Source organism: Sorex araneus, chromosome 3 (assembly GCF_027595985.1).
Source record: "Sorex araneus isolate mSorAra2 chromosome 3, mSorAra2.pri, whole genome shotgun sequence".
NCBI lineage: Eukaryota > Metazoa > Chordata > Mammalia > Eulipotyphla > Soricidae > Sorex > Sorex araneus.
The window spans coordinates 189,805,144-189,817,432 of NC_073304.1; the positions used below are offsets into that span (position 1 = coordinate 189,805,144).

The 12,289-nt window shown below is 60.0% G+C and overlaps 1 protein-coding gene and 1 non-coding gene across 2 annotated transcripts in view; one reads left to right on the plus strand and one right to left on the minus strand.

Annotated features, from left to right (window-relative positions):
• Positions 1-310: 310 nt before the first annotated feature.
• The window catches only part of ATP2A3 (ATPase sarcoplasmic/endoplasmic reticulum Ca2+ transporting 3), a 31,410-nt gene continuing 19,431 nt past the window's right edge, over positions 311-12,289 (plus strand). The window contains exons 1-7 of the mRNA XM_055131375.1: positions 311-565; positions 9,343-9,360; positions 9,471-9,553; positions 10,867-10,971; positions 11,071-11,209; positions 11,491-11,571; positions 11,664-11,749. Coding sequence (XP_054987350.1) covers positions 448-565; positions 9,343-9,360; positions 9,471-9,553; positions 10,867-10,971; positions 11,071-11,209; positions 11,491-11,571; positions 11,664-11,749 — 630 coding nt within the window. The 5' untranslated portion in view covers positions 311-447. The remainder of the gene's footprint in view (positions 566-9,342; positions 9,361-9,470; positions 9,554-10,866; positions 10,972-11,070; positions 11,210-11,490; positions 11,572-11,663; positions 11,750-12,289) is intronic.
• On the minus strand, positions 5,406-5,479 carry TRNAI-AAU (transfer RNA isoleucine (anticodon AAU)). Its single transcript has one exon. It is a non-coding gene; the product is annotated as a tRNA-Ile (tRNA).

The following is a 12,289-nucleotide window of genomic DNA, read 5'->3' on the forward strand; positions in this document are numbered from 1 at the left end:
ACTAGGTCACTGGCACTCTGCACCCCACCCCAAATCTTAGTGTTGGGGGGGACCCCTGAGCTCCGCGGACCGCTCCCAGCCCGGTGCCCTCGGCTCCCCCACGCTCAGTGCGCTCCCGGCTCAATTCCCTCTTCTGCTGAATGTGCGGGTGACCCAGCCCGGTGCCCCGGGGCGCTGCGGGGGCGGAGCTGCGGCGGGCTCTGAGGGAGGCCGGAAGGGGTGTGAGTGCGGGGCGGGCCCGGCGCCGCCCCGCCCCGGGGAGGGAGCCCGGGGCGCAGCATCCTGGCGCGGGCCGTGGCCGCCGCCGCCACTGCCGTCGGGGAAGGTCCCAGCGCGGACATGCCCTCGCGCGGCGCCCGCCGGGGCCCGAGCCGCCCGCGCCCCGCGCTGTAGGCACGCGCAGAAGCGTTACCCGACGGTGCGGACGGTAGACAGCGCGGGGGCGGCATGGAGGCGGCGCACCTGCTCCCCACCGCCGACGTGCTGCGCGGCTTCTCGGTGACGGCCGAGGACGGCCTGAGCCCGGCGCAGGTGACGGCCGCGCGGGAGCGCTACGGCCCCAACGGTGAGAGCGCGGTGGGGTCCAGGGGGCGGCGCGGGCCGAGCCTCAGTCTCCCCGCCGCTCCAGCGGCTGCCGAGCGGGCCTTCCCCCTCGCTGTGCGCGCGGGCGCGCGGGCAGAAAGCGAGGGCTCCGGAAACCTCTTGAGATGCTCTTGGGGCTCCCCGAGGGGCTGCGCGGCCCCCTTCGTCGGGGACCCTAATATGGATTTCGGGGTTTTGGACGCTCTTGCTCCTACTCCCCGCTCTGCTTCCCCGGCTTTCCGCCTCTCGCAGGTCCCCACTACCCCGCGCGAGCCCGAGTGTGCACCCCCACCCCTGCCGCCGGCCGGCCGCGCGTCGCGTGCAGATGCGCGCACGGAGCCCAGCTGCCCGGCACCAGCGGGGACCCGAGGCCTGGCCTCCGAGAGATTCATAAAATGTCCCGTAGGTGCAGCTTGTCAGCTGGCAGCCTTGGGGCCGCCACCACGGCACAGGTCTTCCTCTTTCTGCACCCAGAGGCGGATGTGGCTGGCGGGAGTCGGTGGGGCTTTGATCTGCTCCCCAGGAGACCTACTTCCCTGGGGTGCGGGGTGCAGGGAGGGGTGCGAGTGAAACCCTCACTCAGGGAGTTTCCTGGGGGAGGCCCGGGTGACCCGGAGTGCAGCCAACCCGTCCTGGGCAAAGAGGGAGCTTCGTGCTGTGGCTGTCTGGCTGGGAGAAGTGGCGTTTCTTCCTCTTCCTTCTAAGGAGCCCAAAGGCACTGCTAATGTCAGGTGCGGCCCAGTGTGCCTGCATGTGGGGCCCCCCAGGGAAAGTGCAGGGGGGACGCCATACCATGTCGCTCCCAGGCAGGACCTGCCACCACCGCACCCACCTCCAAGTTTGAGGGCAGAATGTCTGGGCCTCAGAGAGAATTGTCCCCCTCCCACCCACAAAATGCAGCCTGGACCCCGTGTCCTGCCAGATCTCGGGGCCTCACTGTCTCTGGGTTCGCAGCCATCCAGAGGGAAAGGTGTTCTCCTGACCCCAGTGTCCCAATGCCCAGGGCTGCCTTGAGAACTAGGAAGAGCTTTGGGGTTAGTATTGGTTTATGAAAACCACCTCTTATATAAATATTATCTTTCTGGAGCAGAAATCCTTTTTCAAAAAAATTAGCTTCTATATTTAGTGCAGCTGTGGGAGGAACTGGGGAGATAAATATTATTTAATATCCCCCATTAGTGACTTGGCAGAGAGGGCGTCCTGTCAGAGCGAGCAGGGCAGCAGGGCCTGACCCCCTAACCTGGGGAGGGAACAAGAGACAGCCGCAGATCTGGGGTTCCACGGCCCAGCTCTGCAGGACCCAGACTGGGGACCCTCTCCATCTGGACCCCATATCTTCATCGTTCCAGCAGCGGAGGGGCTCTGGCTATTCCCCATGTTGTCAGGATGAGGGGAAACGGGGGGTCTGGCCGCTGAGCATCCCGGGAGGTGATAGGTAGGGCTCTCTATGTGGTGGGAGATGGATGTGCCTTTCCGGGTGGGGGGAAACTGGAGTTCCCTGGTTATTGCCTTGTGCTCTGATGGTGCTGCTTAGCATAAGAGCCGCTAACCCTGCGCGCTTGCTTCTTGCCGGGCGCTGTTCTCAGCACCCCGTATGCTGCTTCTTCCAAACAACTGTATGAAGACACCAACGTGCTTTCCCACGGAGGGAACTGAGGCCAGGTTCCAAGTTGGGGTGCAGATGACACGTAAGGGACAGAGCTGTGCAGGGGTGTGGGAGCTGCTTTCCCTGTCTGTTCTAGGTCGGGGGTCACAGGCTCTGGAGCCCCCTGGAATTAGGGTCAGCTCTGCCTTTCCAGCCCAGCTCTGGCCCTGAAGGGCTCTTCCTCCCCCTGGCTCTTAACCCCCCACTCCAACCTTCCAGGCAGGTGAGGAGAGGGACCTGGCTGCCCCTCCTGCCGGATTTCCCAGCCCACCTCTTGTCAGCCCTTCTTGAAGGTCAGTGGGGGTCCTGTAGCCTCCACCAGGTGGTACTTTTAGGGTTTTTTTTTGGGGGGGGGGTCACACCCAGCAATGCTCAGGGGTTATTCCTGGCTTTGCACTCAGGAATTATTCCTGGCGGTGCTTGGGGGACCATATGGGATGCCGAAGATCGAACCCGGGGCCGGCCGCGTGCAAGGCAAACGCCCTACCCGCTATGCTATCGCTCCGGCCCCACTTTTAGGGTTTTATGCCTCCTCAGAGCTGTGCTACCCGTCACCAGCCATTCTGAGCCATTCCCCCTCTCCGCACCTCAGTTTCCTCATGATGGCGCTGTAGCAAGATTCTTGTCTTGGATTTTTTTTTTTTTGCATGTTCCCGTCGATGAAGCTGCCCTCCTAATCACTCATGTGGCCTGGGTGGGAGCTGCAGCTGGAGGGGAACACCCTGGGGACAAGAGTTGCCCTCACCCGGAGTCTCTGCACCTGCAAGGTCGTTAGCTGAGAAACCACAAGGAAGTGATTTGCTTAAGTACCCAAGTGTGCAAATTCTGCCAAGGGAGGGAGGCTGGGGCGAGGGTCCTGCTCGCCAACCCTCCCCACCCCCTCCCTCCCCCTCCCCCGCCCACAGAGCTGGGAGGTGACTCTGCAGTACTCAGTGCGTGTGCCCACCCCACCTCCCAACACACACTGCACTGCACGGCTCTCCCCTTGGGAGTTCTCTCTGACCTCTGACACCTCCCTCTACAGGGCCATGACACTACAACTCTGAACCCACCGTTTGCTGCAGGTCCCAGTGGGGCCCAGGGCTCAGCTTCAGTGGAGGGGGGCGGGGGAAATGAGGAAGGGGGCCTAAGTTTATTTTTTTGAATAAAAAGCTTTGCATGGGGCAACATTCTGAGTTCCCAACCCAAGTGGGTGTGTCGGGCACCTTCTAGGTGTTCCTGGGGTAGTGCCCCCCTGACAGGGCTACTTGGATTTCGGGGGACATTTGGCCCCTTTCCACTCGGCAGTTACTCTTGTCACTCACACAGGGTGGTGGCTAGTGTGGCTTTGCATGGCCCAGCCATGGACTTCTCCACTTTGGCTTTGGTAGGAGCCTCATTTGTTTCAATCTCTGCTGGCACACAGGCCTTCCAGAGCCTTCCCCATGTCCTGTCATACGACATGTAACTATCTTACATGTCTTACATGTAAGTTATAATGACTTATAACTACCTTACATGATAGTTATAACGACTTATTGTTATCACCCAAAGATAAATTCCTAGACATGGAATCACTGGGTCAAAGGGCACGTGTATATAAGTTTTTGAAAGCAATTGCTCAGTTATCTCCATAAATGGCCCTGCTGGCTTATCTCTCCAATGCCTCTCCAATGCAGCATTTGCGGACATTGGTCTGTGCTGGTCTGCTAGGGAAGATCATAGTGTGACCTGCGTTTTTCCTCCCCCAAACCTGTTGAGCATCTTTGCATGGGCTCAGGATCCATTTTTTGGGGGGACAGGATGGAAATTGCAAGACAGTCATAGCCAGAGGCAGTACAGACAGAGTCCATCCTGCCGGTCACCCACACTTCATGGTCCCCGAGAACACAGGGTTGTGGGTCGGGCAAGACCCCAGGTGATCTGTGGGGGAGTAGGAAGAGGCAGCCTCCCACTGCCCACCTATACAGTAGGGTGATGGCCCTTGTAATGCCAGGTGGGAACCCTAGAACCTGCCAACTTCTTTGCCCCCTCAACCCTGGCCCCAGTTGGCCACCTGTATGTGGGAAGCCAATCTGAGTGGCAGGAAGCCAGAGGGGCGGCAGACCTGCAGGGGGGGCTTGAGGAAGACTTGCCCCACCCCCAGCCTCAGTGTCCTTCTCAATAGAGCAGAGGGGGAGCCTGGAGTGTGCCCCCCAGAGCCTCAGCCCCTGCACACACAGCTGCTGAGCACACCTTTTGCCTCTCAGGTCAGCTGGAAGAGGAGGTGGGAGATCAGGGAGGCATGAGCAGGATTGGGAGGGGGAGAGGGGGCCCCCCACAGAGCAGACCAGGCTGTGCTCTCCAGGAGGGCCCCGGAGACCCAGCAGGGCCAGGTGGGCTGGGCGGGGTCTGCCCAGTCAGGGCCTCTCGGGAATCTGCAAGTGATGATTTAATTGCTCTGCAAATTTACCTTTGAGGAAGACCTTGGTGAACACTTGCCTCTCCCAGCTCCAGCCGACATTTAGAAGCTGAAATACCAGTTTCCAATGTTGCTAGAAGGTAGGAGTTGCAGGGAGGATTAAGGGAACAGCTGGTGCATGGAGCCTGGGTGCTGCCCGGCCCTGCATCTCCTCCTTCTGGGCTTCAGGCTGCAGGCCCAGGGCCCCGGCCACCCGAGTGCACAACTGGGTAAACAGTGGCGCAGGGCTGTGTGGACTCAGGCTGACTCAGCGGCTCCGCACCATGGAGGTGCGCGGTCAAGTGGGGGTGGCCCCAACTCTGATGATGAAGGAGACAGAAGGGCAGAGTGGAGGCTTAAGGGAAGGTTTCCAGCCAGCGGGGGATGGCAAGAGCAAAATCTCAGAGGGAAGAAGCCTTTGCAAGACCCAAAGAGGTGAGAGCAGACAAGGGGGCTCAGGCTGGAATCCTCATGCAGGAGGCTAGGGGCGTGATACCCGGTACCACGTAGTCCCCCAAACACAGATCTGGCAGTAGCTTCTTTTTTTTTTTTTTTAAGAGTTTTTTTTTTTTTTTTTTTGCTTTTTGGGTCACACCTGGCAATGCACAGGGGTTACTCCTGGCTCTGCACTCAGGAATTACTCCTGGCGGTGCTCAGGGGACCATATGGGATGTTGGGATTCAAACCCAGGTTGGCCACATGCAAGGCAAACGCCCTACCCGCTGTGCTATCGCTCCAGCCCCAAAAGTAGTGACCTACTGGCCCGTACGGGGATCAAACCTGCGACCTTGGCGTTATTAGCACCACGCTCTAACCAACTGAGCTAACTGGCCAGAACTCGGCAGTAGCTTCTGAGCTCCAGCAAATGTGGCTCAACTTCCCTCCTGGAAAACACAAACAAAAACAAGAAGAGAAAAACCAAAGGAGGTGGCAGTGGCAATCCCGGGGTGTCTTACTTGGCAGAGAAACAACGGACTCCCGAGACATGGAGTGTTTCTGAAAGGGCAGACTGGGGCCCTCAGGAAGGCCTTGAGGGTCCCGTGGTGGCTGGTCCCTGTCTTATAGACCAAGGCGAGCTGTTGAAGGTCAGCGTGGGGACATCCATTTGTCCAGCACCTACTGTGTGTGGGAGCTGGGGTCTCATGCAGCGGGGGCGGGGGCCGCTCTCGTGCTGACTCAGTGGCTGCTCTCATCCCACTCGCTGACCGCCTGCCCAGCCGTGCGTGGTTCTCAGCCCTTTGCATTTTGCCCCTTGTTGTCATCAAGGCACTCTGCCGATGTCATGCCTCTTCCTGCCCTCATTGGCAGATGGGGGCCCTGGAACACTGTTCCAACAGCGCACGTGGCCATCTCTCCAGGAGTGAGCTCAGGGCTTCAACTCACTCCCTCTGTACAGACTCTGCTCAAAGCTGTGAAACATTTCTGCTTGCGCCCTCTCTGGCCCACGACCCACAGCCGAACTCTGGACCCCTCCAGCATCTCTGGGTTGACTCACAGAGGGGACCTTGCGAGAGGTAGTGGGGGAACTTTCTCTCACACACACCCCAATCCGGTTGAAGACCAGGAAGGGAGCACATCCCGTGTGGGCCGACCCGGGCAGCGGGGCCGATGAATGAAGTGGGCTGAGCTGGGCGGTCTCCTGAACTGGGGCACCCGACCCAGCAGCTCCCTCAGTGCTGCTGGGGCACAGGAAGCAGTAGCACCGTTTGAGGCTCTTGGAGCTCAGTCTTGGGAGGGGAAGTGGGGCCAATGGGGTCTTGCGGAATCAGAGTGTGTTGCAGGCCTGACCGGAGCAGGCAGGATCTCAGACCCCCAAAACACTGCCCCTGAGGACCCAAGGCCAGCAGAAGGGGAGGGAGCAAGTGAGACCCCCCAGTCAGGGCCTTGAGTCCAGTCGTCAGAATGGGGGATACCACGTTTCTGTTAGGTAACCTGGGCTGGAAGAAATTGGGCGGGATGGGAGGGCAGGGCTGCCCGCAATAGCACAGGAGCCCAGAGCAGGGGGCTGAGCCCCAGCTGCCCGGTCCCACCTCCTCCTGCCCCTTCCCCGCTGTGTGTCCGCGAATGGCTCACTTAGCTTGTGTTTCACCGGTTCACTCTGTCCAGTGGGAATACTTGCCTCTTCCTTATGGGGTGTCTTGAGTGTCACAAGAGGGCGGTGCCCCTGATGAATTAGAGTGACATCTGGCCCACCAGCAGAGTTCTGGCCTGATTTTCCTGCACCTTTCACACGCCAGCCTCCCATCCGCTCATTGCTAATGCAGCTGACGCATCACAGTTACACATCCCGCTTGAGAGCGAATGGGGGCTCCCAGGGTAATGAGGGTCACAGCAGACCCGTCTCCCAGCTGTGTAGGCCGGGCAGGGCCTCTGCTGTGACCACACACCTGGCTGAGCCCCTGGGGGCCGTGGGGTCAGCGGAGGCGGAGTCAGGTCTGAGAAGTGGAGCCAGCCCAGGGCAGCTCAGTTGCCGTCGTCCCAGTTCTTTGTGGCTAAAATCACAGCAGCCATTTCTTCTCCCCTGTTCTGTCCCCGTGTTCCGGATGGTCAACTGTGGCTCTGGGCCTCTCATACAGTGTCTCTCAGCTCCACAGAGCAGACACCAGTCAGAGAGAGGGAGTGAGCGACTGGAGTGATAGCACAGAGGGTTGCCTTGCACACGGCCAACCTGGGTTCAATCCCCGGCATCCCATATGGTCTCCTGAGCACCAGGAGTAATTCCTGAGTGTGGATCTAGGAGTAACCCCGAGCACCACCATGTGTGACCCAAAAAGCCAAAAGAAGGGCAGGGAGGGGGGAGTTCCTGACCCCCTCCAGCAGGGTAGGCCCCTCCTCTTCCCCCTTGAGAGGCTCCCCCGAGGTCAGTGCCCAGGTCAGGCACACCTGTCCTTCCTTTCGCAACCCACTTGGCTCCCAACAGTGCCCACCATGGGGGCAGAACCCAGAATATTTGGGGAAATGCCCTATTGACCTCCAGAGGTGGCTCGGGTCATGGGTCAGAGAGCAAGGGGGAGGAGCCAGGTGGAAGGTGAGCATGAGACCAAGTGAGGCTGTGGGAGTGACATCTGGCCCACCAGCAGAGTTCTGGCCTGATTTTCCTGCACCTTTCACACGCCAGCCTCCCATCCGCTCATCGCGGGGTTGGGGTTGGGGCTGGTCCCTGTGCCCCACACGTGAGCGTGCATAACAGATTTCCAAGCCTCACACCTCAGCCTTGCCCAGAACAAAATTCCTCGAGTCTGGTGGCATGGGGCTGTCTGCCATCAGAATGAGGGTGGGGACAAGATGGATTCAGGTGAGACATGAGACACTCTTTTGGGTCAGGAACCCTGAAGATTTCCACAGAGACGGGGCTGAGGCTTCCCCCTCACCTCGCTGGGCTGTTGAGAGCCTGGAAATTGGCACTCTTAGGGGCTGGAGCCGGACTGGGCCTGGGCCTGGCCAGGGTGGCCTCCGATGGACCCTGCTTCATCGGAGAATTGGCCCAGAAACCTGGCTTGGTCTCCCCCGCCTTTCCTGTTCACTTCAGCTAAATAGATCAGAAGGAAAAAGTCTGTTTGATTTTAATCTCAACGCAGGACACTGGAGATTACATTTTCCACGGAAAATGTCAGTCGCTGCCTAAAATAGGACTTTGGAGAAAATGCTAGAAAGTGTATTTTTAGGTTACATGTTTCCCTCCTGGGATTGTTGTGGGCTACTGGGCACTCAGCATGGTGCAGCTGCCAGGTGCAGACCCCAGACCTTCCAAACAGGTGCAGGACTCCCAGGGAAAAGCTGGTGGACAGAGGCAGGTGGACAGAGGCAAGGGCCAGTGTCGGGAAGGGGGAGGAGGAAGAGGGATGCCGGTGGGCCTTGGGCTCAGCTTCCGGGAGTGCCATGCCACTGGCCCACTCAGCCCTCTGTGCACACCTGGGGAGGTCTGAGCAGGTCTGAGCCCCTCCAGCAGGTGGAGAAGCCCCCCAGAGTGCCTGCCCACGGCCTCGCTCCTTCCCCTCCCAAAGACCCCACAGACACACCAACTTGCTCTGTGACCCAGTTCCCTGCGGTCACCCCAGCTCTTGCAGCTGTGGAGGGGTCGGCGTGCCCAGGCCGCCTCCTCTGCAGGCTGCGGGGAAGACTCAGAACTTGAGGGGTCCAGGCGTCCGGCTCCACCTGACCGGGATGTGGGCGAGGGGCGAGGGCTGGTGTTGTTGGGGAGAGGGGATGTTTATCTGGGGATGTGTGCATGTGTCGGCCTGGAGGGGTCTTCACTGAGTGTGCCCAGAGTGTGGGGTCTGGCAAGGGACAAGGTGGACGCAGCCACGGGCACTGACCCCCTCAGTGTTCCTGACTGCCCGGGTCTCCAGGGAGAGGCCCGGGGGTGGGGTCAGAGGCAGCCTGAGCTCACACTCTCACGTTGAGGAAGATTGGCCTTGTCACACGGGTGGGGCACTCGGGATGGGACCTGAGAAAGTGCAGTGCAGGGGACTGGTGAGAACGGCCGGGGAGGGATGGACTGAGGGACGCACGCCGGACACCTCAGCCAGAGTGGGGTGGCACCCCAGACCTCAGACCGTTCATTCTGTGGCCCCAGAGATTGGGGAATCCATCCAGAACATCATGGTGGGGGATGGGCTGCTCCGAGGCGCCCCCTGAGCCTCACCCACCGTCTCTTGTCTCCCCATGGCTCCCGTTGACTGTGTGGACTCCGCAGAGCTCCCGACAGACGAAGGTGAGGTCGCATCCCAACCCTCCCCACCCCGCCCTGCGAGGTCTGCACACCCTCGGGTCCCCTCTCTCCTCTCCCCGGGGCCGGGCCTCACGCGGAGCTCTGCTTCCCAGGGAAGTCCTTGTGGGAGCTGGTGCTGGAGCAGTTTCAGGACCTGCTGGTGCGCATCCTGCTGCTGGCCGCCCTGGTCTCCTTCGTGAGTACGGCCCGTGCCCGGCGGCCGGGAGGCAGGGTTGGGACGGGGCCGTGCCTGGACTGTGGGGTTGGCTTTGCCATAAGTGCCCTGGCTGCTCCCTTAGGCCTCACCTTCCCTGGCTGGAATCCTTCCAGCTGGCGCCTGCTGCCCAGCTCCTCCTTGGCCCCACCAGGCCCCCTGACACTCTGTCGGAGGGAGCCCCCAGCCCCCTGCCCTGGCCCAGGTCTCCTTACCTGCCGCTTGGTGACATTTTGGACCAGATACGCCTTCCTGAGGGAACTGGCCTACAAACCATGTCAAATTTAGCTGCATGTCCTGTCTCTCCCCTCCATATGCCAGCAGAGCTCCTCATCGTGCCCATCAAGTGTCTGCAGCCCCTGGCCGGGTCCCCAAGGGCCTAAACCACCCACTGGGGAGCTCCCTGGCTCCCTGACTCCTCCATCACCCTCACACCCTTCACTCACTGATGTGCCCCCCTTGCTCGTCCTCATTTCCTTGGCCTAGACACCCCCTGGACCTGAGGGGCCTGTCATCAGCCCTGCTGGTGAGACCCGCTCTACTGTGGGCCCCATATCTGGGGGCACCAGGGCCCTCGTCTTGGTGGTCTTGAGTGTGGAGTTCTGGGGGGGGCAGCTCTCCCCTCACCCCATCTCTGGGTCTCACCCTTCTGGACATGCACTGTCCTTGTGGGCACTGGACCAAGGGAGCAGTGCCCTTCACACCATTGCCCTACCCCTACACATGGACACCAAGCCTGTGACCCCCTTCCACCCCTCTTAATTTTCAGTTGTGTGTCCTTGAGTCCGTAGCTGGGTCACCTGGATTGTGAGGCATGATTGCTGGGCCCCATCCATTTATTTTTCTTTTATTTTCACTTTTTAAAAAAAAACTGGCTTTGGGACCACACCTAGCAGTGCTCAGGGCTTGTCCCTGGCTCTGAGCTCAGGAGTTACTCCTGGTGGAGCTTGGGGGACCACCTGGGGTGCTGGGGATCAATTCTAGGTCAGTCAGTCGAGTGCAAGGCAAGTTCCCTACTCACTGTACTATTTCTCTGGCCCACCCACCTCAGTTTCTACCGTGGGAAGCCTGGGATGGGCCCCAAGAGCTGTATTTCTAGCAAGTTCTCAGGTGCTGTCACCACTGGTAGTCCTGAGGTTGGCCTCAGTGGCCACTACTACGTGTGGGGTGGATCTTCCAAGCCAAGGCCTTTGCAGAGACCCCTCCCAGAGCCAGGGTCCCCCCCCCGCCACGTGATTGCCTTAGAGTCTGGGGTGCCCCCAGCAGCACCCAGACTCACCCGCTCTAATGGGCAGGTGCTGGCCTGGTTCGAGGAGGGCGAGGAGACCACCACAGCCTTCGTGGAGCCGCTGGTCATCATGCTGATCCTCGTGGCCAATGCCGTCGTGGGCGTGTGGCAGGTGGGATCTTGAGCATGGGGCTGAGCCCTGGCATCCCCCACCCTGCCTGCTGCTTCCTGGTCCCCAGCGTGTCACCCCACAGGGTCTCGTGTCTCGCAGGAGCGCAATGCGGAGAGCGCCATCGAGGCGCTGAAGGAGTACGAGCCTGAGATGGGCAAGGTGATCCGCTCGGACCGGAGGGGCGTGCAGAGGATCCGGGCCCGGGACATCGTCCCCGGGGACATCGTGGAAGTGGCAGGTACGTGGGCAGCAGCTCTTGGTATAGGACAGCCCTCTCATCCTCCCCTGTGGTCTCAGTGGCGGGGGGCAACGCCCAGATCCCTCCAGATCTCTTGGGCAAAAAAATGCTTTTTGGCAGCTGGGGACACTATGCCGGGGGCCAAGACACTCTGAGAGACCCCAGCCCCAAACCCCCAAAACCCAGGGGGTCTTGCTCCTGGGAGCCCCCTTGGTTTTCTGGGTGGCCAGGGAGGGACAGCAGCAAGAGCCATGCTCAGCCAAGTCACGCTTCCTCTACAGTGGGGGACAAAGTGCCCGCTGACCTCCGGCTCCTGGAGATTAAGTCCACCACGTTGAGAGTGGACCAGTCCATCCTGACAGGTGAGGGAGGCCGGGAGGCTGGGGTGAGGGGGCGGGGAGGATGTGGGTGTCTGGATTCACGTGGCGCCTCTCACTTCTGACCCTGTGACCAGGGGAATCTGTGTCGGTGACCAAGCATACAGACGCGATCCCAGACCCCAGAGCTGTGAACCAGGACAAGAAGAACATGCTGTTTTCTGTAAGTGCCCAGGGCAGGGCTGGACAGCAACAATCAAAATAAACCTTTTGATGAGGGCGCCTTGTCAATGACTGGGAATACCTGCAGCTGTGTAGCAGTCTGACAGCTGTTTCCTGAAGCCTGTGTGCCTAGCATTGCTCTCTGCCCCTGACATGTATAAACTGAGTTCTTTTATTTTTTTTCTTTTTGGGTCACACCAGCGATGCTCAGGGGTTACTCCTGGCTCTGCACTCAGGAATTACTCCTGGCAGTGCTTGGGGGACCATATGGGATGCTGAGGATTGAACCTGGGTCGGTCGCGTGCAAGGCAAATGCCCTACCCGCTGTGCCCCTAAACGCTCTGGCCCCTAAACTGAGTTCTTAATCCATTTAATCCTCCTCACACCCTTGACAGCATTATTTCCCCTCCCCCCCATCTTTCTTCTTCTTGGTGCTAAGGATTAACCACCCAGGGCCTCACACTTGTGACGCAGGTGCTCTCCCAGGGAGGGAGCCACATTCCTTTTGTTATCAAGTTTTTCAGCAAGGAAACAGGCACTG